We start from the raw sequence: 22,619 nt of genomic DNA, 5'->3' as shown, positions 1-22,619 counted from the left end.
AGATACAAATGGTTACAAGATTAATTTTTTCAGCACTAATCATTACATTAGCCCACGACCTTCAACTACCTTTGGCAGTAACCAAAGCCATGGCAGAAAGCTCCTGACCATGGGTGGCACTGGCAGAAAGGTGCTAAAACTCCAGGGAATCTGCTGATTTCCTTGTCTCCCATCTTGCTCAGCCTGCAAACCAGGCAGGCCAGCCTGGGATAAGCCAGCCTTGGTTTCTGTGTCAGACAGACACACCTAAGCTCAAACACAACCACATTGCAGAGCTTTAAGAGCTCAGTGCTCAGCAGCTCAGCCCCAGGCAGCACCACACTGTGCTCACAGCCCCAGCAGACACCTGGGGAGCCCAGGGCAGCTCAGCAAAGCAGGAGTGCCTGTGCACACACCCAGGGTGGTTACTGTCACTGGCCTGACACACCTGCAGCCGCTGAGGAGCTCTGGTGTGCTCTGTGGGGTAACAAACCCTGGGCTCAGAGGAAAGCAGTGCCCAGTGCTTGACAGGATGGGTTATTATCCCAGGGAATGCTCTCACCACAGACCTGCTGGCAGCTCCAGCTCAGCCCCACATACCTGGATCTCCTCCTCATACATCTTCATACTCAGGTCACTCTTGGTCCTCGACCTGCGTCCCAGGAACACTGTGGACATTTGCTGGAGAGTTGGGGAAGGAGGAGGAAACACCAAAAAAGACATTCATCAGTCACTGAGCAGCTGGATCTGTCCTGGAACTTCCTTCCTGTGGACACCCATCACCCACTGATGAGCTCAGGCCACCCCAGGCTCCTTCTGCTGTCCCCTGAGAGGCTGCAGCACCTGCCCTGTGCCATGGTGACACAAGGGTACAGTGGGCATTGTTAAAACAACCACTCAGCTCTGCCCAGATGCATGACACAACAGTTCTGAGACAAGAGCTCATCTTCCCAGTGTAGAATGTTTTAGAATGGAAGCATAAGCAGTGCCATGGAGAAAGGAAGGATCAGGAATCAATGCCATCATGCTGCTGCATAACGCTCCAGGACTGTCCCAGCCCCAGCGCTCTCTGACAGCACAGAGAGAGTGGCTTCCTTAGAGGAAAAATAAATATGCTTTTTTACAGTCAGCAGGGGCCAGGACAGCTCTCAGGGAAGCTTTCAGGCAGCAGGGACCAGACTTTGTCAAGGCTATGCAAGGAGCAGCTGCTGCTTTCCAGAGCAGCAAAATTCTGAGATGCTGCAGAGTCCTTCCAGCAGCTCAGCCCCCAACACTACACAGGCAGGTGGATCTTCTCTCTCCAGACAGACACAGTGCCCTGCACACCTCCCTCCCTGAAGGTGAGGACTCACAGGGTTTCCTCTTACCCCATATTTGTCCATCTGCAACACAATCTTCTGCAGCTGAGCTGTTTCAGTGGCAGCTGAAGTCCTCTTGTACAGCTCAATTATGCCAATCACCTCCTCCTTGGAGATCTCCTTCTCCAGAACAATGCCATTGTCTTCTGGAGATGCAAGAAACAGAAAGAGGGGGAAAAAAAAAGTCACCAAGATGAGCATTGCTTCAACAGCTGCTATGATAACCTGGAAGGCAAAGCTAAAGCACACAGGGCCAAGCCAGAGCTCAGGTACAGTCTGTACCTGCTTCTGTGACTGGAACATGGATATGCTCAACACCCAACAAGGCAGGGAGAAAGTTAGCTAGTGAGAAGGGCCAGCAAACCTTCTGACTCAAACTATTCTCATCAGGCTCCTTGGTATCACAAAAAACAAAAAATCTTGTAGGTTTTTTGCTGGCCTGTAAGTTAAGAAATCAAATAATCACACATGAGTTGCTGCCTTTTGACCTTCACCTGCCTAAGAGAGCTTGGGAGCCTAGGGCTAACTAATGTCCTTCACTGCTCCCTTCAAACTGGGTGCAGGAAGAATCACAAGTGTTTCCCTAATTAGCAGCTCCTGGGCCACACAAATTTGATCTTCTGGCACCAAAGCCCCAGGGGGGTGGGGCCTTCACCTGAAGGAACAGCAGGAGAAGGGCTGTAAGCCATGAGTGTGGCTTTGGCACCTGAATTAGCAGGTCAGGAAGGGGCCTGCAGTTCCAGACCCCCAGCTCAGGAGGAAAAAGGACAGTGAGTAAGTGATGAGGGGAATGCAGAGCCCAGTTTCTGCCAGTTCCTAGAGGGAAAGGCATGTCCAAAACCAGCACAGAGTCAGCAGCCTGAGCACAACCAGAAAACGTGGGAAGAACTGGACAGGCAGTGTCTGTTGTCCTCCAGGTCATGGCAAAAAGTGCTGGCAAATCACCTTGGAGACACATCCTGCCACCAGTGAGTGTATAGTGAGGAAGGGAAATTGGTTTAAAAAAATTATCATTCTTCCCTTCCTGCAAGGTCCTTCATTGAGCTTTGCTACATCATTGCTGCAACATTTCCTAGAAACCTTGCATGAAATGCACAGAGACTTCCTATTTCAAAGAATTTGGTTGAAATGGCTCAAGTGGTTGAAGTTTGTGTGTGTGCACATAGACAGATGTAAAACCCATATAAATACACCCATCCATGCTTTTTGGAGAATTCTGGGGGAGAGATGAAGGGCAGAGCAGAAAGACCAGACAGAAATATCACACAAAGAACAAGCTCGAGCAAAAGAACAATGAGCAAAAGAATTAGCTCAGGATGTCAGGTTAGAAAAAGCAAATTAAAAAATCTGTTTTTTCCTGGCCAATCTCATTTTCTCCTAGAGACATGAAGTACCAGGGAGAGAAGACACAAGGCTGCAGGTCAGCCAGGCCTCAGCTCTGACCTTCTGAATCCTGGTTCTTCCGAGTGTAGTTCATGCGGAACACAAAAGCATCCAGGATGAAAGCCACGATGATTGTCATCACCACCATGGTCACAATGTAGAAGATCATGAAGTACAGACGGCTCCAGTGAGTGGTTTGGGATGTCACCCCTTCCTAAAGAGGAGAGGGAAGAAGTGAGCAGTGCACCAAAGGAGGGAGAGGCAGCGTTAACTGCTTATCAGCAGGCACAAAGCAGCATAAACACTCTGCCCCCAGGGACTGCTTGTGCAATGCTCAATGCCCCAACAGAGATGTTCCTACAGGCAAACACACAGAACATCCAAAGCTGGTGGCTTTGGACAGCAGGGTGACAAACTGGAGCACAGGGTGACTTTGTTTGTCCAGCCTGTGAAGCCTGAAACGTTCCCAGCAGTATGGCAGGGGTCAAATGCCTCCCAACAGGGCCAAAAGATATCAGGCAACAAAGCCACTATGGAAGAAAGCAGTGGAGGTGTGCAAAGTGTGCCTGAGCTGGCAGCCTGTGCTGCCTGCAGGGGCTCACTCACCATGATGATGTACCAGTCGTTGACCACCGTCAGCTCAAACAGTGTCACTGCACACAGAGGGAGAAAACACACACAGGTAATTGTTTTATCCATCCTGACCTGCTTTACAGTGATTTTTAGATGAAGTGTTTGACAGGGAAGACTGGCACAAGACAGCCAAGTTTGAATAAAGACAGCAAATCCAGAGAGAATGCAGACCCTCCCCATTGCAGCTCCTTCAGACAAAGGGTGAGACCCACAGAACCTGCAGCATGGTTCCTTTCTGTTTCTTAAAGAAACCAGACCTGACTCCTCACCAGACAGCATGGAGACCTCTGAAATCTCCAGGAGATAAGCATTCTGCTCACATATTATGAAAAATCATGGAGAGCAATCAACACATTCAAATTATTCTTCATCAGAGGGTTTAAAGAGAGGCAACGCTGTTGGTTCTTTAGAAGGGCAGTGTCTTAATGCCCTCCTTGAGCACCTCTGGTCTGATCAGCAGCCAGACAGATCTGCTGGTTTCCAGCTGGCTCTGAGAGACCTCTGCTTACCCTGCAGAGCATCCTGGCACAATCAGTCAGCTGGAGCTCTCCAGGCAGAAAGAGCAGGATGCGAGTGAGGTGCATTAGCAGGACTGCCTGCGAGAGGACCAGGCTCACATGAGCACTACAGAGCCATCCAGCTCTGCAGAAACACAGGATAATCTTTTCTAGGGACAAAAGTGCCCTTACCAAAGCTGTTCAGAATGTTGTCAAAGTTGTTGAGATAGTAATAACCTTCCTCCACGACTGTTTTGTTGCCAACTGTGTGGTTCACCCAGCGGTAGGAATCTGCGACCGTGCTTGTGCTGGGTGGAGAAAACAGGATAAAGAATCAGCAGAGATTGGAAAAGCAAGGAAAATCTAAAAAATTATAAACAGCAGCCCCTCTAGAACGTGGTAAGAAGAGTGACAATTTCTACCTCTAAGCCAATATTTGTCTTTTCCTCTGAAAGGAATCCTCTCCCCTTCACAGCACATGAGCACATGGAGTCTTTCTAATCATTCAGCAAATATTATACCAGAGAAACTGAGAGTTTGAGTTCCTTGGCTCACACCCTTCAAGCTTGGCATTTCCAAGTGGTCTGCCATCATTAAAGGTGAAATGGGCACAGCACAGCTTAGAGTCCAGGACCAGGTGAATGAATTTATGTTGGGTGAATTCACTGCTGGACAAGCAACTCTGGCATCATAGAAACAGAATGGTTTGGGTAGGAAAGGACCTTAAAGCTCATCCAGTTCCACCCCCTGCCATGGGCAGGGACACCTTCCATCATCCCAGGTTGCTCCAAGCCCTGCCCAACCTGACCTTGGACACTTCCAGGCATGGAGCAAGAGAAATGAATTATCTCCTGGATTTTTGCCACTTGTTGCCTTAGCCACAAAGCCCCATTCAGCCCCAGGCCACTTCTCCACAGGGAAATGGAGTTGCCAGAGCTCCCTGCTGCTGGCTGAGCACCAACAGCACTCTTGAGGGGGCTGGATTGAGGTACTCACTTGCAGCAGTTCGGGTAGACCACGCCAGCAAAGAACTCCATGCCAACAATGGCAAAGCAATAGTAGAAGATCAGCAGGGTTAACCCCAGGCTGGAGGCAGAAACAGAAAGAGTACTGTGCTGCTGAAGGGTTGCTAAGGCAGGGAAACACAAAATCCTAGGCTGGTTGCTCTGGGAGGAATTTCCAAGGGATGGGAAGCAGCACTGGAAACCCCAGCCTGCCCTCCCTGCTGCTGCGGCTCTGCAGCTCTTGGCTGCCCTCACTCAGGGAGCCCTTGGACAAGGAGTTTGCCACTCACTGAAGAGAGAAACCAAAGAGCAGCCTGGATCCCCTCCCAGGCTGTCCTTTTCTGTTCAATAAACATCTCTCCACAGCTCCTTCACTAAAGAACACCACACACTGTTTGTGCCCTCTCCACATCCTTGCAGCAGGGACTGTGCCAAGAGCAGGGCTCTCCAGCCAGCTCAGGCAGGGCTGAGGAGCAGCACTCAAGCTCCAGGCTCCCTCTGCCCAACCATTCCACAAAAATGCTCTCCAGGGGCTCTGCTGAGGACAGGGAACAGCTGGGGCCAAGGGGATTCATGCCAATGTTCCTCCCACAGGGGCTTTGTCTTCCAGCAAGAGCTGGGATGGGGGAGAAAAACTAAAACAAGCAGGGACTCTTACTTTTCCTCCTACCACCAAAGCTGGAGGAGCCCGGGGTGCTGCAATGTTGCTGTTCCAAGGAATTGGAAGATGAACACTCCACTGGTTCAGAAGAACCAGTAACTATCCACTGACACATCAGAGCAGGTTGGACAGGTCCGCAGCCTGACCCCAAACCTTCATTCCCCTCTCTGCCATCACCCCTAAATCCCTTCTGCAGGTTGGGCAGGTCCCTGCCCTGACCCCAAACCTTCATTTCCCTCTCTGCCATCACCCCTAAATCCCTTCTGCAGGTTGGGCAGGTCCCTGCCCTGACCCCAAACCTTCATTCCCCTGTCCCTGCCACCACCCCAGGGGCAGAGGTGGTACCTGGCCATGCGAGGGAACAGCTCAAACATGGTGTCCAGCACGTTCCTGTAGCGTTTCTTCAGCTTGAACAGCCTGAAAGGAGAGGCCAGGAGTTACCCACAGCCTGCAGCTCTCCTGGTGTTGGGGGAAAGAGCAAAAAGGAGAATCCCAGCCCTCTCTACCTTGCAGGTCAATGACAGTGAAGTTTCCTGACACCTCACTGCTCTTGCTCAAGTGGTCTCTGCTCACCTCCCTGCTGTCCCACCTAAATGTTTATGACATATTCTACAAGACTGAGGATGTCAGGGAAAAAAGGCTGTCTTTTTACATGGCATGATGCATAAACAGCTATTTAAAACTCCTAAAAATTGTAAGAACTTACACTAAGCCCATGTACAGGGTCAGGATGCATTCCTGCTTCCCCCAGACACAAGCTTTTCTGTGTTTCCCCAATGACCCAATAAAAATTGATGAAAGAAAACTACACTGTGCCTGCTAATTTAAGATTTGGCAACCCCATCAGCCTTTACAGAGAAACACAGCTGCCAAACAGGCTTTGGCAGGGGAGGAACAGAGAAAACATTATTTTTTTCCCCCTCTTGAGTGTCATGAAGTGTTCTTAAAATCCTCACTGAAGAGCTAAATTACATCAGCTTGTTTTTAATGAAACATTTCACCTCAAATCCCTTCCCCCTGTGGCTCTGGAGGTGTTTGTGAAGGTGAGTGTACCTCGACATGAGAGGGTTAATCAGCCCCAGCTCCCTGAACTGCAGAGAGGTGACAGGCCATGGTCTTGCTCCAAGTGTGAGATGCAGTTGGAGCAGGGCACTACTTCACCCTGGAAAGCAGCATCCTTTGAAAGCTGTAATTTCTGGTAATTCAATGGAAATTATTAAACTGGCTCAGACCATCTCACCCTGACAGAAAAGCTTTTCTCTGAACAGCATCAGACAATTTAGAGGAGGTGTAAGAACCCCACGAAGGCAGACACAGGATAATCTGCCCCCAGCAAATCCCTTGATCTCCATTAGAGATCAGCTTAAGCTCCAAAGCACGGGGTTTTCATATCCCATCCCAAGTTTTTGTTATCTCTCATTTTGGTAACTCGGGCTAATCCCATTACCCCACGCAATTGCCGTTGGCCACGGTCACATTCCCACAGAGCAATCCTTGCCCTCTCCTGCTAAGGAGCTCAGTCCCCAGTGGGACTGATGCAAAACAAGCCCTGTTTTCTCCCACCTGCTCTCTGGAATTCTTCCTTCCCAGCCTTTCCCAGCTCACCTCAGCAGCTGGAGGGGTCGCAGGACCACGATGAAGTAAAAGGGCTCCATGTTGAATGCCAGTGCCATGAGCCCCAAAAATGCAAACAGGGTGACTGAGAAGTCAAAGCTGGAAAGAAAAATGAAATAAAATTAATGTAAGAGCAGTGAGTTATCAGCAGTGCTTCAGCAGAGAAGAGGGGGTGGTGCTGCTCCAGCCTAACAAGATGCACGAGGCCAGGGGCAGAAGAATTGTAACAGCTGGCTGATGGCCTCCTCTCTCCAGGCTTGGCTCAGGAGTTGGTGTTTCCAACCCAAAAAGGTGAATGTGCACTTACAGATTCCAGCCTGAGGACAGGTACTCCACAGGCCCCAGCCCAGTGGTCTTCAGGAGCAGCTCCACGCCATAGACTGCAACACAAGAGCACCAGCAATGAGCAGCCCCACAGGAATAAACAGGAGTTTAACAGACCCCACCCATCCTCCTCATTGTCAGTGAGGTGCCAAAGAGACTTTTCTCCTCCAAATCAACACATTTCCCTGTGTTCATGGAGATTTCTCTCTGGAGAAGTCTACAAAACAATCCCTGCCAGGCACACCATTGTTCTGGATGGAGGCTCTACACCCATAACTTCAATTCCCTTCCCAGCTCCTCAGGAAATAACACAGCTCTGCTGGGAGGCATCAGCTTACTTGTGAGGAAGACTATGTAGCTCCAAGGGACATTCCTGGAGAAGAAATTCCCTCCTGCAAGACACAAGAACAGCTTTCTCAAGTCCTCCCTTTTTTTCCAATCCCCCAGCACCACACTGGAGCAACAAGCTGTGATGTTTCCTACCTTGCAGCATGAAGGTTTCAACAAGAATCCAAATTCCATTCACAGCCACCACAGTGTCTGGAAAAGAAAGGAAAAACCCATAGCAAAACCACTCCTGGGTATCCATTTCTTAGGGCAACAAAAAGAATACAATATAGGACAAGTGGCATTGGTTCCAAGTCAGTGAACAAAGGGAACTCACAAATTGTGAGTCTTCCCCCATGTCTTTCTCCAGGCCTTTAAGAGATGCAGTGCCTTTATGTTCAAAAAAGAAGCAAAACTAAAATGTAAAAAAACCCCAAATTACTGAGTAGGAACAATCACTCAGAAGCCAGCAGGTAGCACCAGGAGGAAGCACTGTTCCTTCTCTAGAGGAGAGAAGCACAGACTCCCTATCTCAGGCAGTTCAGTTGCCAAACAATCCCTCCAGCAGTGAGAGCAAACACAAGGTGGCTCACTGGGGAGGCACTTCCTCACCCAGCATCCTTCAGCTGCAAAATAAACTCCCCAAGGCCTGGGAAAGCTGACCACCAACCCACCTAAATGCAACAAGCCCCCCAGGGCTGCTGTGCAGTGAGCCAGGGAGCCTCTCCAGAACGAGAGCTGAGAGCCCAGGCTCTCGTTCTGGAATGCAGCAGTTCCCTCCCTCCCCACCAAACTCCAGTATTTGTCCATGAACCACAGCTCAGACCACACCAAGTTTGGGAAGGACATTGGGATGCTTGAGTGCATGCAGAGGAGGCAACAAGGCTGGTGAGGGGAACACAAACCCTGTGAGGAACCCCTGAGGGAGCTGGGGGTGCTCAGCCTGGAGAAAAGGAGACTCAGGGCTGCCCCCATCACTCTCTGCAACCTCCTGAAAGGTGCCTGTGCTCAGCTGGGGCTGGGCTCTTTCTCCAGCAGCACTGACACAACCAGAGCACACGGCCTCAGGCTGCACCCAGGGAAATACAGGTTGGATAGCAGGAAAAAGTTTTTTACAGAAAGAGTGATAAAGTTCTGGAATGTTCTGCCCAGGGAGGTGGTGGTGGAGTCCTCATCCCTGGGTGTGTTTAACAAAGCCTGGATGTGGCACTGGGTGCCAGGGTTTGCTTGAGCTGTTGGGGCTGGGTTGGACTCGATGATCTTGAAAGTCTCTTCCAGCCCAGTGATTCTGTGAATTCTGTGAAAGTTCCTCCAAATTCCTTGGAGGGCTGGCAGAGCCAGCACACCAGAGCCACACGAGCAAGGGAGCCAAGCAGATTATTCCTACTCACACATGGTGTACTGGAACACACGGGACTTCACCAGGATGTTGATGCCTGTGTGGAGGAAAGGATGACAAAACAAACCATGGTTTACACCATCCTCCACACCACAGATCCCTCTGTCTTCTCCCTAGAGACATTTTCCATAGAAGCTAAACAGATCAGCAGATGATTAACTTCCACTTTTGGGGAACAAGTTTAAATATACTTTAGAATTTCAGCAGCAATGAAGTCCTTATCCTTAGCCCCCAAGATGCCCTGTTTGGTCTCTATGTACTAATTCTGGAGTGGACAGAGGTAAATGCTCTGTGTTTGGAACAACAAGGAGGGTTGGGAGCATCAGCAGAGCTCTGAGGGCTCCTGTGGCAGCTGTGTTTGGATCAGAGGGTGTCAGCTGCTCCCCAGGAGCACACATCACCTCAGAAGAGCTGCAGGTTCCTAATTCTGAATGGTGACATCCAGTCAGGGAACTTGGGACATAGGAGGTAAATTGGCAGGACATGAGGGGGGTTTCAGGCCTCTCTTCACTTCCCAAAACTGCTGTCCTCGACCTGAATAGGACCAGGCAGCCTGAGAGCTTTTGTGACAACCCAAATCCCAGTCCACAGTCACTGCAGGAATATTTCCAGGACAGAAATCCTCCTGGAGACTCTGAATCCAAGTCTCTGGCCTCGGAGGCTCTGGATACACATGGAGTTGGTTAGAATGCCTTTCCTCAGGTGTTTGCCAGGGACACAAGAGAAAGTCCCTTCAGAGTGTCCTGTCTTTGTACAGAATGCTCTTCCTGCCAGCTGAGCCCAAGCTGCCATGAAAAGAGTGAGTTACCTTTGAAGATAAGGAAGGCAGTCCGTGGCAGGTCATCGAACCAGTGCTCGCGGTTCCGCTTGGCCTGGAAGCAGAACAGCCACAGTCAGCAGCAGCCAGAGCCTCACCCAGGCAAAAAAACAGGGCAGGGATGGAGACCCACCCTATCCCCAGCAGTGCTTCTCTCAGATTGCCTTTGTTTCTCATCCAGCTCCTCTCTAAGCACTCCTTTTCTCTCCCTCCCACACATGGTTTTCTTCCTCTCCACCCAACAAACTCTTACCTTCCATTTTAAGCCAACAACTTCATAGAAATTGTAAAAATCCTTTAGACTGCAAAACAGAAAGAAACATCTGATCAGAGCCTTGAGGGTGAGCAGATCCTTAATTGTCCCTGTCAGACATCACCAGTGGAGAGTCCCTGGGAGTCATTAACTCCTTATCAGAACTGCCCAGCAGCTGACAGGGCTCAGGAGTGACCTCCTCCCAGCCTGGCCAAAGGTTCCTGATTGACAATAGCCAGAATCTCCTTTCTGTAATGCTTCAGCCCTCAAGGGAAACTCTGACTCTGCTGAACTCCAGCGAGAGGAAAGACCTGAGGCTTAGAAGCCAGCTCCAAGGGATGGAGATTGCACTGCTCTTCATGAAGAAGTCTTGGACTGGCTTAATTACTCCTACAGTCCTTTTCTAACATCTCTGCACATTTTCTTTTCAAGGTAAAAATGAAGTTTGAAAAAGGACATGAAAGCAAAGAAACTCATAGAACATGAGTGCCTGTCTAGGTGCCCAGGGTCAGGCCTGTAACAGCTTTTATGTGTCTGGAAGTGAGGATGCTGAACTTCTCTGACTCTTACTGATGACATTGGTGCCTAAATTTCACAACTCAGTCTTTCTCCCTGGGCCATTTTCAATACTTCTCCGTGGCACTTGACTTCAAGGAGAAGCATCAGCACCAGTTTCATAGGAGAGTCACTTGGAACCTGTCTGTGGCTGGAACAAAGGAAAAGGAAGAGCAGGTCTCCTGCTCTAATTCCCTCTACTCCCTTGCTGGCTGGCGTTAGCTGCACCCACCCCCACCAGAATGGCAATTCTCTGCCTCATAACACAGAGGATGGCAGCCCTGAAAGCACCAACAGAACCAAATTTTAATTAACAAAGCCCTGGGGGGGACAGCCAGCTGCTGGAAAAAAGCAAAAACTTGTTAAGCCTGTGAGGCTGCAGTGAGTGAGGAAATGCTCCAGGCAGGCTCCAGTGCTGCTCCCCAGCTCCTGCCTCTGCTCTGCCAGGGGAGAGGGAAGCAGCTCCTGCCTGGGAGTGCCAGCAGTGCTGTATCCACAAGAGGGCACGCAGGAACTCCAGCACCTCAGCTCTGAGGGTACTCACCCCTCCCAGCTCCCTGCTTGCCAGAAAATCCCTCCATAAACCCAGCCATCCTCTCCAAAGCACAGCCCAGCTGCAGGGAGTGCAGCAAGCTCCCTGCTCTGGGTGCAGCAGTGTGCTGGTGGTGTTTGAGGATCCCCAGGACGAGGGAAGGGATGAGAATCTTGACTCCATGTTTCAGAAGGCTGATTTATTATTTTATGATATATATTATATTAAAAATACTACACTAAAACTATACTAGAGAAAGAGAAAGGAGACATCAGAAGGCTAGAAAAGAATGATAATAAAATCTCTGACAGGCCAGAGCCTCGACACAGCTGGACCATGATTGGTCATCAAGTAAAAACAATCCACATGAGCGCAATCAAAGATGCACCTGTTGGTGAACCACCTCCAGACCACATTCCACAGCCATCAGATAGTTATTGTTTACACTTGTTTTCTGAGGCTTCTCAGCTTCTCAGGAGAAAAATCCTAGCGAAAGGATTCTCATCAAATATGTGAGTGACACAGCAGCAGGACCATCCTACCTGACTAAAGGGGTATTGCTCTGGTTCAGTGCTTTGAAGGTGAGATACCTCTCCCTGGCACACATCCGAGGCTTGTAGAACCGCAGCAGCCCTTCGAAGTGCTTGAAGGAAATTCCAGATGGCCTCTGGCAACAAAGGAACGCTGTCAGAAGCAGCAGCAGCAGGCAGGAATGAACAGAGCTTTTAATTCTCACTCTGGATTTGTTTTAAGCAGGATTTCATACGTTATAACTGAGCCCCCAAAGCACTATGAGCTATTACTTTAACACACCAAGCTCATCCCCGGGCACAGAGATCAGAAAGCCTTTCTGGCAATGGGTCCCTCCAGCAAATGCAGAACTGTTCCCTGCTGCCCCATCACCTGAAAATTGTCCAACCAGACACCCCAAGCAGAGTTCAACCCCTCTTCTTGGAAAATTAGCAGGCAGCCTAACAGATCCCATCATGGCACTTTTTAAAGACCATCAGCTATGTGCACTAAACATGAACTAATCTACTAGAAGCGGGTTAGTTATTTTTGGGTCTTATTTCTCTTGCTGCTCCAACAAGTTAAGCAAGAACTCAACTTTCTCCCCACAGTGCTTGTCCCTGTTAAAAGCTGTTTGTAGGTGAATTCCTTCTGTTTCTGCACTGCTCACTTGTGCAGGATGTAGAGAATGGATTATATTTTCAATTGTATGACCCATCCCTCCTCTCAGTAGTGATGCCTGGTAAGCCAAACAAGTCCTCAAGTGACCCAGACTGATTCAGAGAGAAATCAATGATCACATACACTCCAGAACAAACCTCCCTCATTTTACCAAGCCATAACCTCACGCAGGGCTGAAATTCAGAGCACTCTGCTTTTTCTCCACTAACAGAGGTGAACGTGAATGAAAGAAAAAACCACCAGCCCATGGTGAGCCTGATCACAATGAACAGAGAAAAAAGCCCGTGTTTTGGAGGTCAGCAGCCAGCCCAGGGTGCTGCTGGCCCAGCTGTACCTGTTTGGTGACCAGCAGCCGGTACGCGTGCTGGATGGCCGTGCGCTTGTGCAGCAGCAGGGACTTGAACTTCCTCTTCTCAATGTCATTGAAAGTGTCAAACACAACAGCCAGAAGCTGAGAAGACAGGAAAAAAAACCCAAAAAGTGCTGTTTTGACCTTTATACTCTGCAGGGTTTCAGGGAGGCACAGCAGATGCTGATGGAGTTGGTGAGGGCTTGCTGGCACCAGGGAGCCCACAAAGGGATCCCCAAGCTCTGATCCACTTTTTGGAGGAGGTCCAGATATTTCTGGCCTCTCAATACCTGCTAATGGGATTTAAGAGGTACAAAAATGCCAGCAGAAAACCATATCAAAAGATTAAAATGCCCTGATCTGTTCCTGGAAAGCAGGGTTTGAGGGCTGCTCTCTGGATCCACCCTTCCTGGGAGCTTTGGCTAACACAGAGCAAAGCCAACCCTCCATGTGGGGAGGCAGTGAAATCCAACCACAAGCATCAAATCCCTCACCTTGGGCTGCAGAATTCCTCAGCTCCTTTGGCAAGGCCTTTTCCAGCACTCACATCCTCCCCTGGGCAGCCATGCTCTCACTCTGCAGTGATCAGCACTGCAGCCCTGCCATCCTGAGTAATTCCATCCCCTTCAAACTGATTTACAAAGTATTTCGGGCAAGTCCAGATAATAAAATGCCATTTTATGATAAATAATTAAGACAGAGAAGGATAATAAATTTCATGCAACCGAGTATGTCACTCCAAGCACGATATTAATGGCAGAGTAGTTGAAAGATGCTCATATAATTTGGTTTTCTGTGATTTAGTTCAATTCCTCGTGGTTAGACATTAAAAGAGTTCTATCTGTAGCCAAGCTGCCACCTCTAGAAGTGTTCTGCCAAAGGGTCTGAGATGATTGCAGAGCAGTTCTGGGAATGGGGAAGACTCTGCTGAGCAATGAGCTCCAAAAGCAGGCAGAGGGAAGGGAAGTGCTCCCCTGGGCACTCACCAAGTTCATGATGAAGTAGAGCTCGATGGAGAGGTACACGATGAAGAAGACACAGGACCAGGGGTTGCGGGCGTAGGACGGCATCATCACATCAGGGAAACTGCATCCCAAAGGACACAAGGGTGAACCCCAAAATCCTCATGGCACACAGCACAGGCAACAGGCACAGGGAGGGCAGGGGGGTGTGTGTGTACGAACTCACATCTAAAGATCTGCACATTTGTACAAAACTCAGAATAATAATAAATGTGGCAAGCACATTCCTCACACGCCCCAAACACCAAATGGGATTTGTGGTGTGGTTAAGGGCTATGCTTTGGTACTTAACAACAGCAGTACAGCCCTGGTGCAGGTGTTACCACCTCAGATTTCTTCCATCCTTTGCTAATTTCCTAATCCCCAGGGCTCTCCCTGACAGCAGATCAATATTTACTCACTGCTGTTATCCCAATTTCCTAGCAGACAGGTGAAGTGCAGCACAGGAATGGGAAGTTACTTCTCAACAGAGAGCTGTTGGCTGACAAAGGAGCACAAACACATTTTCCCTTCCTGAACCAAGGCCTAACAAAGCTGTTTCCCCCTTACTGCCCTCACAGTGATGAAGACATCTGAGTCCTTAGAGATAACTCTGCAGCTGAGGTCACAGTGTCCTAAAGTAAAATGGAATAGCAGCTCTTCCCATGCAGGCTGACCCTGGACATCTCTCTCTCTCTCAAGCAGAGGAAAGGGGTCACAGATTTGGAGACAGAGCATTTCTGCAGATAAACTCTTGGCTCTGCCAGACTCCTTTGGGACAAAGGGAAAGACTGAGATAGAAGAGCATGAACTTACTTTGAAGTGGTCAAAAGCACAAAGAGATTCACCAGGCTGTTCTCTAAGGTATTGAAGTACTGAAAGAAAAAATTCCCATGACAAAATGCAAGCAGGAACTCACAGGGACATTTTGTTCAAAGAAACAACCAGTTCCCCCCACCCCTCTGGATACAGGCACTTCCACAGTTCCCTGATGCCCTCCCTAGGGAAAAGTGCTTCAGCATTTTTAAAGTTCCCTGAGAAATGGTGTGTGAAGAGTTAAACCAAAAGCACATTTTTATAAGCACTTTTTCCTGGGCAGCAGCAGGAACCAATGGCTCCTGGACTCTGACCACAGCAGTGGAAGTGGCTGAGCTTTGCCTCAGACACCTCCTCCCCTGGGGACAGTGGCAGGTGGCTCTTTTGGCTGAATGAAGGCACCAAGAACAAGGAACAACTTTGAGAATGTTCCCTTTGGGACATCCTGTCTTGGAGGAAGTTCCTTCCACAGTCTTCCTCCCCACAGAGGGTAGAGCAGGGTGACACTGCCTGGAGCAGCCTGTGTTTGGTCTCACATGGTTTAATAAACTATGACTGCACTGTAATGTTGAATTCTTAATGAAAAAATCAAGATACTCACTGGATCCGAGTGGTTAGGAGAAAACAAGTAAAAACCTAAAGAGGCAGCAGAGAAATAGAGGAGGAAAGAAAGGAGAAAGAACAAACAAAAATAAAGTCAGTTCAATGCCGAGCAGTGGAGCAGTTCCCAAAGGGAAGGTCCCACTAACAGCAAATCCTCTCTGACACCCTGAGGATGGGAGTGTCGGGAAGACTTTCTCCACAGAGATTTGCCAATAGATGTCATTGGCATTTCACTCCTCCTTTTGGAAAATAAACTTTCTGGGGATGGTTTGGGCTGTAGCAGGTACACTCCAGACACATGCATTTGTGGGGATGCAGAATAAAGTGTTAACACTGAGGAAGAGCTGGTGGAAGCAGAGCTTGAAAACATACACCACTGACTGTGCTCTGGAAGAGGTCAAAAGGGCTTTTGTCTCAAAATTAAATACCCAGCTGTCAGATTTTTTTGATGTTTTAACTCTGCCTTCCTGACTGCAGATGAAATGGGATAAATGGAAGATCCTGGCAACACTTTGGATTTGATCAGCTTTATATTCATCCAGGCTGCTCATGTTGCTTTTGGACAATCACTGGTTAAGAGCATCACTTCTCCACCCATGAATACAACTCACCCAGAATAGCAAAAATCACCATGAAGAAAAGCAGGAGGAGAAGGATGTCAATAAATGGTGGGAGGGACTGGAAGATCTGTCGCAGATTTCTGAAAAAATAAGAGAAAACATTAATAAATTAAAATTTGCACATTTACTCCTCCAGGTTGTCAGGGGAAAGAAAAAAACCCACCACCACCACCCCCCCCACACTTGAGGGCTTTCTTCCCACTCCCTCCAAGGATTAAAAGTAGAAAGCTTGCTAAATTAGGATAATTTCCAAGCTACCCATCTGTCCTTTTCAGTCAGCTCTCAGGTACTGCAAACAACACTAATGTCATGTTGTCAACTCCCCTTCTGCAGACTGAAGATCAGCCCTGATTCACTATGCAGTTTCCAGGCAAGCCCAGGAGCAGAGCCAGTGCAGCCACACCCTGTGCTGGTCTCTCTGAGCTGGTTTATACACCCAAGCCCTGTGCACCACCAGCACATCCACACTTAGCTCACAGTGCAACCATCTCCAACACAAATGCCAGTGAAAGACACTGACTTTCCTGGGATGCTTGCAGGATTTTGTTGGAATGCATGAAATAGAAGCCTCTCTGAGTCCCTCAGAGAGAGAAAGGAATGCAGGGATTAAATTGGAACCTTTAGAGAAAATGAAATATATTAAGCCACACAGACATGAAGTAAAAGCGCAAGCTTTAGTTTTAAGTAGAAATATATTTTAAGCGCCCTAAGAAACTGTGTTAACTAGTAAAAGCCATAAAGCCTAGTTTAAAGTTCAGTAGTGTTATCTTTCACAAAATTAACTTAGTGCCAGACATAATGAAAACAGCAGAACACTGCTTGCATTTCTGGATAGAACAGACAGAACTACATGTGTAGATTTTGGGCAAGAACCGACACTACTTTCACACATTAGAATCAAGCTCAGATAGGAAGAATGTTTTAGAATCGTGTTTTTAGCTGATTGGATGATTTATGAATAAAATCCCCCTGTATTGGGGTGCAAAGGGGAAGAAGGAAAAAGGGGATAGTAGCTGCTAGCTGCTGCTCAGAACATCAGGACTCTATGCCAGGAAGCTTTAGCACAGACCTCAATACTCTGAACTCTTTGAGACTGATGTTTTCACACAATAAACAACCTTACAACAGCCAACAACAGCTCCTGTCTCTTCGAAGACCCAAGACCCACGCCCAACTCCAGGATCTGAGTGCTTTCCCTCCAGCCCAGCCCCAGGAGTGAGGGCAGAGCCCAGCATCACCTTCTGACAGCCCCACAGTAGCGGCAGTCCACGAGGAAGATGCAGCGCAGGGCGCGCGTGATGCGCACGTGCGAGGTCTGGCGCACCAGCACCACGATGGCCTCGATGAACTGCACCAACAGCACACACGTCTGCAAGAAAGGGGGGATCACAGGCAAAGCTCTGCCTCACCACCTGTTCATCTGCACATTTGAAGGATGGGAGGTGTCCCCGAGTGTCAGAACCCAGGAAATTCCTCTGGCTGCCCTGGAGGACTCGAGCCCCTGCCGGGGAGGCTCAGAGACCTTGGCACAGAGCCCAAGACCCCTGTGCCTTTGATCTTGACCCATGGAGCAAATTACCACCTTTATATGAAGAATTACAAGTCAAGAGAGTTTAAGTAGAATAACAGTTAGTTTGTCACGGGGTGAAAAAATAGATTTTTGAGGTTTTTAGAATGGGGGCTCAGGGTCCCAAGATGGAGGAATTTGGGCGTGCTTTGTCCTTTTTCCTTCTTCTTCTTGGCCTCCATGTTCCAGGTGATGCTGGCACTTTTGGATTGGTATAGAGTAGAAGCTCACTGTCTAACATAGGTGATAGGTATTGGGAAGTTATGGTAAATAATGTACATGTAGTTTTTAGTATAAAAAGACACCACCACCCTGAGGGTGTTAGTGTGCCTCTGTCTGACCTGCTGAATGGACCTTGGCGGGTTGGAGAAAGAATTTTATAGGTAAGATACAATACACAACCTTGAGAACGAGACCAGAAGAGTTCTGACTCCTTCTTAGACTTTCTAACACATCTTAGAGTCACTGTGAGCAACAGAGATTCTGAGAGCTGAGGGATCTCACATGAATCATCCAGCAGCTGGGACACAGCAGCTACACCGCCCTGCTGCATTGCAGGCCAAGATTGCACCTGGATCTTTGATTCTTGGAGGTGCTAAAGGAGAAACCCTGACAATCAAGCAGATAACTCACCTTGACCATAGTCCTTTTGTGCCTGATAAAGGTTTGGAAGCCCAGCCACCTCATCTTCATGGAGAGCTCAAAGACGACCACGATTAACGCGAACAGCTCCAGGGTAGCGTGGACCTGTGCAGCACAGCTTGGTGAGAACAGCAGCACAGCAGAGGCCACACTCCTGCCCCTCCTTTTCCAAGGAGCAGCTGGGTTTGACAGCAGTCTGAGCATTGCCTTGTGGCATGCAGGAAAACCCCAAGCCACTTTTTTACAGCTAACACAGCAGTGTTTTTCAACATTTCTATATCTACTGCTCTGTGCTTTTATTAAAGCCTGTGCAGTTTTTCTCTAAGCAGTACCAGGCCAGAATTTCCTGAAATCCATGTCCCTTCTGGGCTTGAGCAACACAGGAAAAAAGTTATTGATACATTTGAAACAAAAGACCAAGACATCAACAACTGGAGCAGAAACACTTTGAAAAAAGATGGAGACTGTAATTTTTTAGTGGAACACAAGAAGGAGAGTTTCTGGGCAGGGAAAGTTTATACAGAGAAGGGTTTTTCCTTGAATTAGAATTCTGGACAATCACAAGGAAGGTCCTGATCTGTGTTCTAGGAACCACTGGTGGTGCTGGGGTAATGGCACCAGCCCTGACAACAGCTTTGAAACCACCCCATCAAAGCCCACAGACTGCCGAGTTATCTCACGAAAAAGGAAAAACCCACCTATTTCTGTTACCAAATGAAGAACTGCACAAATTGATAACACTAAATGAGTATCACTTTCATTGTGGTCTGCCTAGATCAGATGGAAAAAGGAAGTTTTGCTGTCTGGCCTGTCTGCTGTCAACCATTTACAGAACAAACCAGGTGGATTTTTTTTCCTCTTACTGCCTCCTCCTTCCTCTCTGTTTGGCCATCATTTTCCTCTTCCCCAGGCTGCAGAGCAAGCAGGCTCTGCCATTTAGGGCCAGTACTCACAAAGATGCCCAGGCGGAGCATGGGGACCGCTGGGGCCTCGCACAGGGACAGCAGCAGCAGCAGCAGGGCCGTGCTCAGCTCCATCAGGTAGAAAAGGTGGTTGTGTGCAAAGAGGTAGGCAGCGAGTGCTTTGGCATTTTTGGGGTGAGTGAAGAACTTGTCATTATTTTCTCCTTCCTAGGGCAGCAAGAATAAAGAAGGGAACAGCATCAGTGACTCTTGGGACTATAAAAGAGTGAAGAATGCAGATTTTTACAGGGATTAGATACAATTCCCAACAGACTATTCCCATTTACAGCCTGTTGTTGATGTGTTTATTGAGGAATGGACTCTACACACACGGGACATCCCCTTCTGCTCATAACCACATTTCAGTAATGAAACTCTTTAATATCCACAAACTCCTGCTTCAGAAACCCCTGAGCCTTTTCACAATGAGGCAGAGAGCTGGGAGAGTTTGTAAAGGCAGGCAAAGAAACTTCAGCCAATATCCCAACACAAACACAGCACTTCATTTACTTGCAACTACTTCCACATGTTTACAGACTTATTTGATTAAACTTCTCCAGGACAGAACATGAAAACACCCAGATAAGCCCCAGGGCACCTGGCTGACAGTTGTTCCTCCTTATCTTGGCCTTGCAAAATGTCTGGGAGAAAACATTGGAGCACACACAGTGTTTTCTGCTTCAGGAATGTAAGACAGACTCCATGCAAAATAAACAAGTCTCTATGCTGATTTGTCACTCTCTCTTAACTAGAAAGCTTAATTAACATTAAAAGGTCAGATACTCCATCTTAACACTTTGCCTACAACTCATTTTCAAACAGCTACATCATGATTATTTTTACCCCTAGGATGAAACTTAGTCTGGGGAGATTTAGAGGGTTTTCATCAGAACCACCCAACAGATTCTTCTTTTTCTAGAGTCAACAGTTCTGGCAAGGGAGCTTTGTCACTCACAGGAAACTTGCTGCCTCTTGGGAACTGTCATAAGGGACCACTTTTCCCCAGCAGGGCCACAGAGATGCACAAGAAGTGGTGAGGTTTTATTTAAATTAACATCTTCCAGGCAGGCAATTACTGCAAGGACAGCCAAGCTATTACTATGAAAGCAGAATAGCTGTGATTGCAAAAGGATAACAAGGTCAGGGAACTCTCCCTTAGGAAGTGAAGCATTCTCCAGACTCACTCAGGAGAGGGTTCCCAATGTGTCTCACTGACTCCAGCTCACACTGGGTTTCAGAACAAACACTGCTGGGTCAGAGAGCTGGGCTGGAGCAGGACAGAGCCAGCCCTGCACAGAGCCCAGGCTGGGATCAGCAGGGTCCTTCCCATCCACCCTGGCAGGACACACTTGTGGAATGACAAACAGCCTAAATCCTGCCTCCTGGGAGCCAAGCAATTCCAAACGTGCCTGGACAGCAAAGCCCTCTTATCCAGACCCAACACTTGCCTGCAGCCACTGCTCACAAAACTCTGTTGAAGAGATTCTACCTCATTTCAAGGACAGTGTCACCGTGGCCATCGGTGAAGGCAGCAGCAGCAATCATCTCCATCTGAAGGGCCAGGCCTGCTGTGCCCATTACCATCAGAGCTGCACAGCTCAATGACCCTTTGCAGAGCTGCTCCAATAATCAGGAGTTTAAACAAAAGCCTGGGATGGAGGCTGGAGCCACCCTGCCATTGTCAGGGCTGCTCCAGCACACCATGGAGTTCAAATGTTGTCAAGGTCTAGTTTAAATACACTAGCTTAAAATATCTGAGAAGTGAGATTTCTCAGTCCTGTGGGGTCAGAGCACAGAGGAACAAATGGTTTCTGTCACCTTGCAGTGGCTTAAACAAAAAAAAAACCCAGCTGGGTCCAAAGCACCCCAGAACTTTGAAAGGGAACGAAGAGAAGGAAGGACAGACAGTAATGGAACCAGCAACCACTTCAGACTGGACAGCTCTGGGAGAAGCTCAGTTTTGGTGGCTAATTCCTCACACCAGATGCACAGCAACTTAAAAAAGCAAACCTTTTGCTGCAGTAAGGATGGTGTTTCTGGTAACTGAAGCATGGGGGGGGTTTGATTCTTCATTGTTTCAAATATAAATTTCACTCCTGGGCTGATCCTAACCCCAGCATCCTTGAATCCTGTAGAAATCAAGACCTCTGCTTTCCCTCGTGCCTCACATGACCGGCAGGACTTGACTGACACTAATTGGGCCTCCACCCACTCACCCCATGGCCTAGGCAGGATTGGGACCTGCACTTCCAGAACAGGAGAGCACTGACCATTCCCCCTGGAGTGACTGCAGAAATGACAATCTGTGACCAGCTACAGAAACCTCCATGCCAAGGTGGCAGAACTGTGCACATGCTGAACCCCCAGCCAGCACAGTCCTTGGGAAAGGATGTGGATTTTGTTGTTGGTTGCCCCAAATGACTCCCAAAGCCTACCTGGAGGTGCCCCCAGCACTGCCCCACTCCCGAAGCAGCATCCTTGGCAAGGCACTGAATTTTCAGCCTCAGAACAGAAGCTGTTTGTTTCCCATGGCCAAGAACCAGCATAGCTCCTGCAGAGCACTGTCCCCCCACCCAGCAGGGCTCACCTGGAGGTAGATGGCTGCCTCTTGGTAGTTCATCTCCCAGTTGTGGCGGGCAGAGCTCTGCTGGGCACAGCACTCCCTGGCCGCGGGGCTGGAGGCATCGCTGACCACGTCATAGCTGCCTCCATCTGCAGCAGAAAAACAGGGATCAGCCATCAGCAGCCTCTGGGATCACAGGCAGCCACAGCAGCTGGGAAAGTGGCAGCTGCACACTGACAAATTGACTCTTGGCAGGTAGGAGCTTTAAAGAGACACTCAAACGCAGCACTTGCACGCGGGGATGCTCCCGGAAGATCATCAGAAGAGACAGCTTCCTACTCAGTACAGCAAGCAGCTCTCCTGGCTCAGGGGTGTGTGCTGTCATGCCTGGAGCTTGCTATCAGCATCACAATCTACAAGCAGGCAGGTAACAGCCACCAGCCTCCCAGGATGGCCAGCCCAGTGAGGAGGGATTGCTGAAGGAGCAGGAAGCTTTTGCACATGTCCCTGGAGCAGAGGCCATGGAAGGATGGCCACAGCACTGCCCCTGCCACGGGGCACCAATGTGAGGAGAGAAGCTGTCAGTACTTTGAGCAGAAAGCCCCATTTCTCCCAGCACTTCACTAAATAACACATCAACACTCTGAGGTGCTAAGTACTGACACCCCTCTGATGCAAACAAACCACAAGATGAATTTTCTGTTCACACTCCACACATTAATTCTGACATTTCTGAGTGCCTGTCCTTCTCACCAGCAAAGAACTACAGAACAATGCCATACTGAATGTGTTAAACAGATTTTGTAAATAAAGGTTTTGTTTAAAAAAACCCAAAACAATTCAATTGCAAAAAAAGCAAGTCCCAAGCAGAGCTACACATACACAGTGCCCTTCCCAAAGGAGAGTTATACAGGGCATGTATGTAAACTCCAAAGTAATTTTTGCATTCTGCAGCCTCAGTGCTATTAA

The 22,619-nt window shown here is 48.6% G+C and overlaps 1 protein-coding gene across 3 annotated transcripts in view; it reads right to left on the bottom strand.

Annotated features, from left to right (window-relative positions):
• TPCN1 (two pore segment channel 1) overlaps positions 1–22,619 on the bottom strand; it is a 42,472-nt gene that overhangs the window by 2,969 nt on the left and 16,884 nt on the right. For all 3 annotated transcript variants that reach the window (XM_030959022.1, XM_030959023.1, XM_030959021.1), the window contains exons 2-25: positions 21,675–21,799; positions 19,079–19,255; positions 18,117–18,230; positions 17,155–17,285; positions 15,908–15,996; positions 15,295–15,329; positions 14,694–14,752; positions 13,863–13,962; positions 12,862–12,978; positions 11,879–12,003; positions 10,250–10,298; positions 9,988–10,051; positions 9,172–9,216; positions 7,937–7,993; positions 7,792–7,845; positions 7,437–7,509; positions 7,121–7,228; positions 5,861–5,932; positions 4,847–4,936; positions 4,043–4,158; positions 3,327–3,373; positions 2,781–2,934; positions 1,347–1,483; positions 580–660 (exon numbers count right to left, since the gene is read on the bottom strand). In XM_030959022.1, the coding sequence (XP_030814882.1) occupies positions 580–660; positions 1,347–1,483; positions 2,781–2,934; positions 3,327–3,373; positions 4,043–4,158; positions 4,847–4,936; positions 5,861–5,932; positions 7,121–7,228; positions 7,437–7,509; positions 7,792–7,845; positions 7,937–7,993; positions 9,172–9,216; positions 9,988–10,051; positions 10,250–10,298; positions 11,879–12,003; positions 12,862–12,978; positions 13,863–13,962; positions 14,694–14,752; positions 15,295–15,329; positions 15,908–15,996; positions 17,155–17,285; positions 18,117–18,230; positions 19,079–19,255; positions 21,675–21,707 (2,127 nt within the window). In that variant the 5' untranslated portion in view covers positions 21,708–21,799. The remainder of the gene's footprint in view (positions 1–579; positions 661–1,346; positions 1,484–2,780; positions 2,935–3,326; positions 3,374–4,042; positions 4,159–4,846; positions 4,937–5,860; positions 5,933–7,120; positions 7,229–7,436; positions 7,510–7,791; positions 7,846–7,936; positions 7,994–9,171; positions 9,217–9,987; positions 10,052–10,249; positions 10,299–11,878; positions 12,004–12,861; positions 12,979–13,862; positions 13,963–14,693; positions 14,753–15,294; positions 15,330–15,907; positions 15,997–17,154; positions 17,286–18,116; positions 18,231–19,078; positions 19,256–21,674; positions 21,800–22,619) is intronic.

This window comes from Camarhynchus parvulus, chromosome 15 (assembly GCF_901933205.1).
Source record: "Camarhynchus parvulus chromosome 15, STF_HiC, whole genome shotgun sequence".
Classification (NCBI taxonomy): domain Eukaryota; kingdom Metazoa; phylum Chordata; class Aves; order Passeriformes; family Thraupidae; genus Camarhynchus; species Camarhynchus parvulus.
The sequence above is the reverse complement of the archived record's forward strand: the minus strand, read 5'-3'. Positions and strand labels throughout refer to the sequence as shown.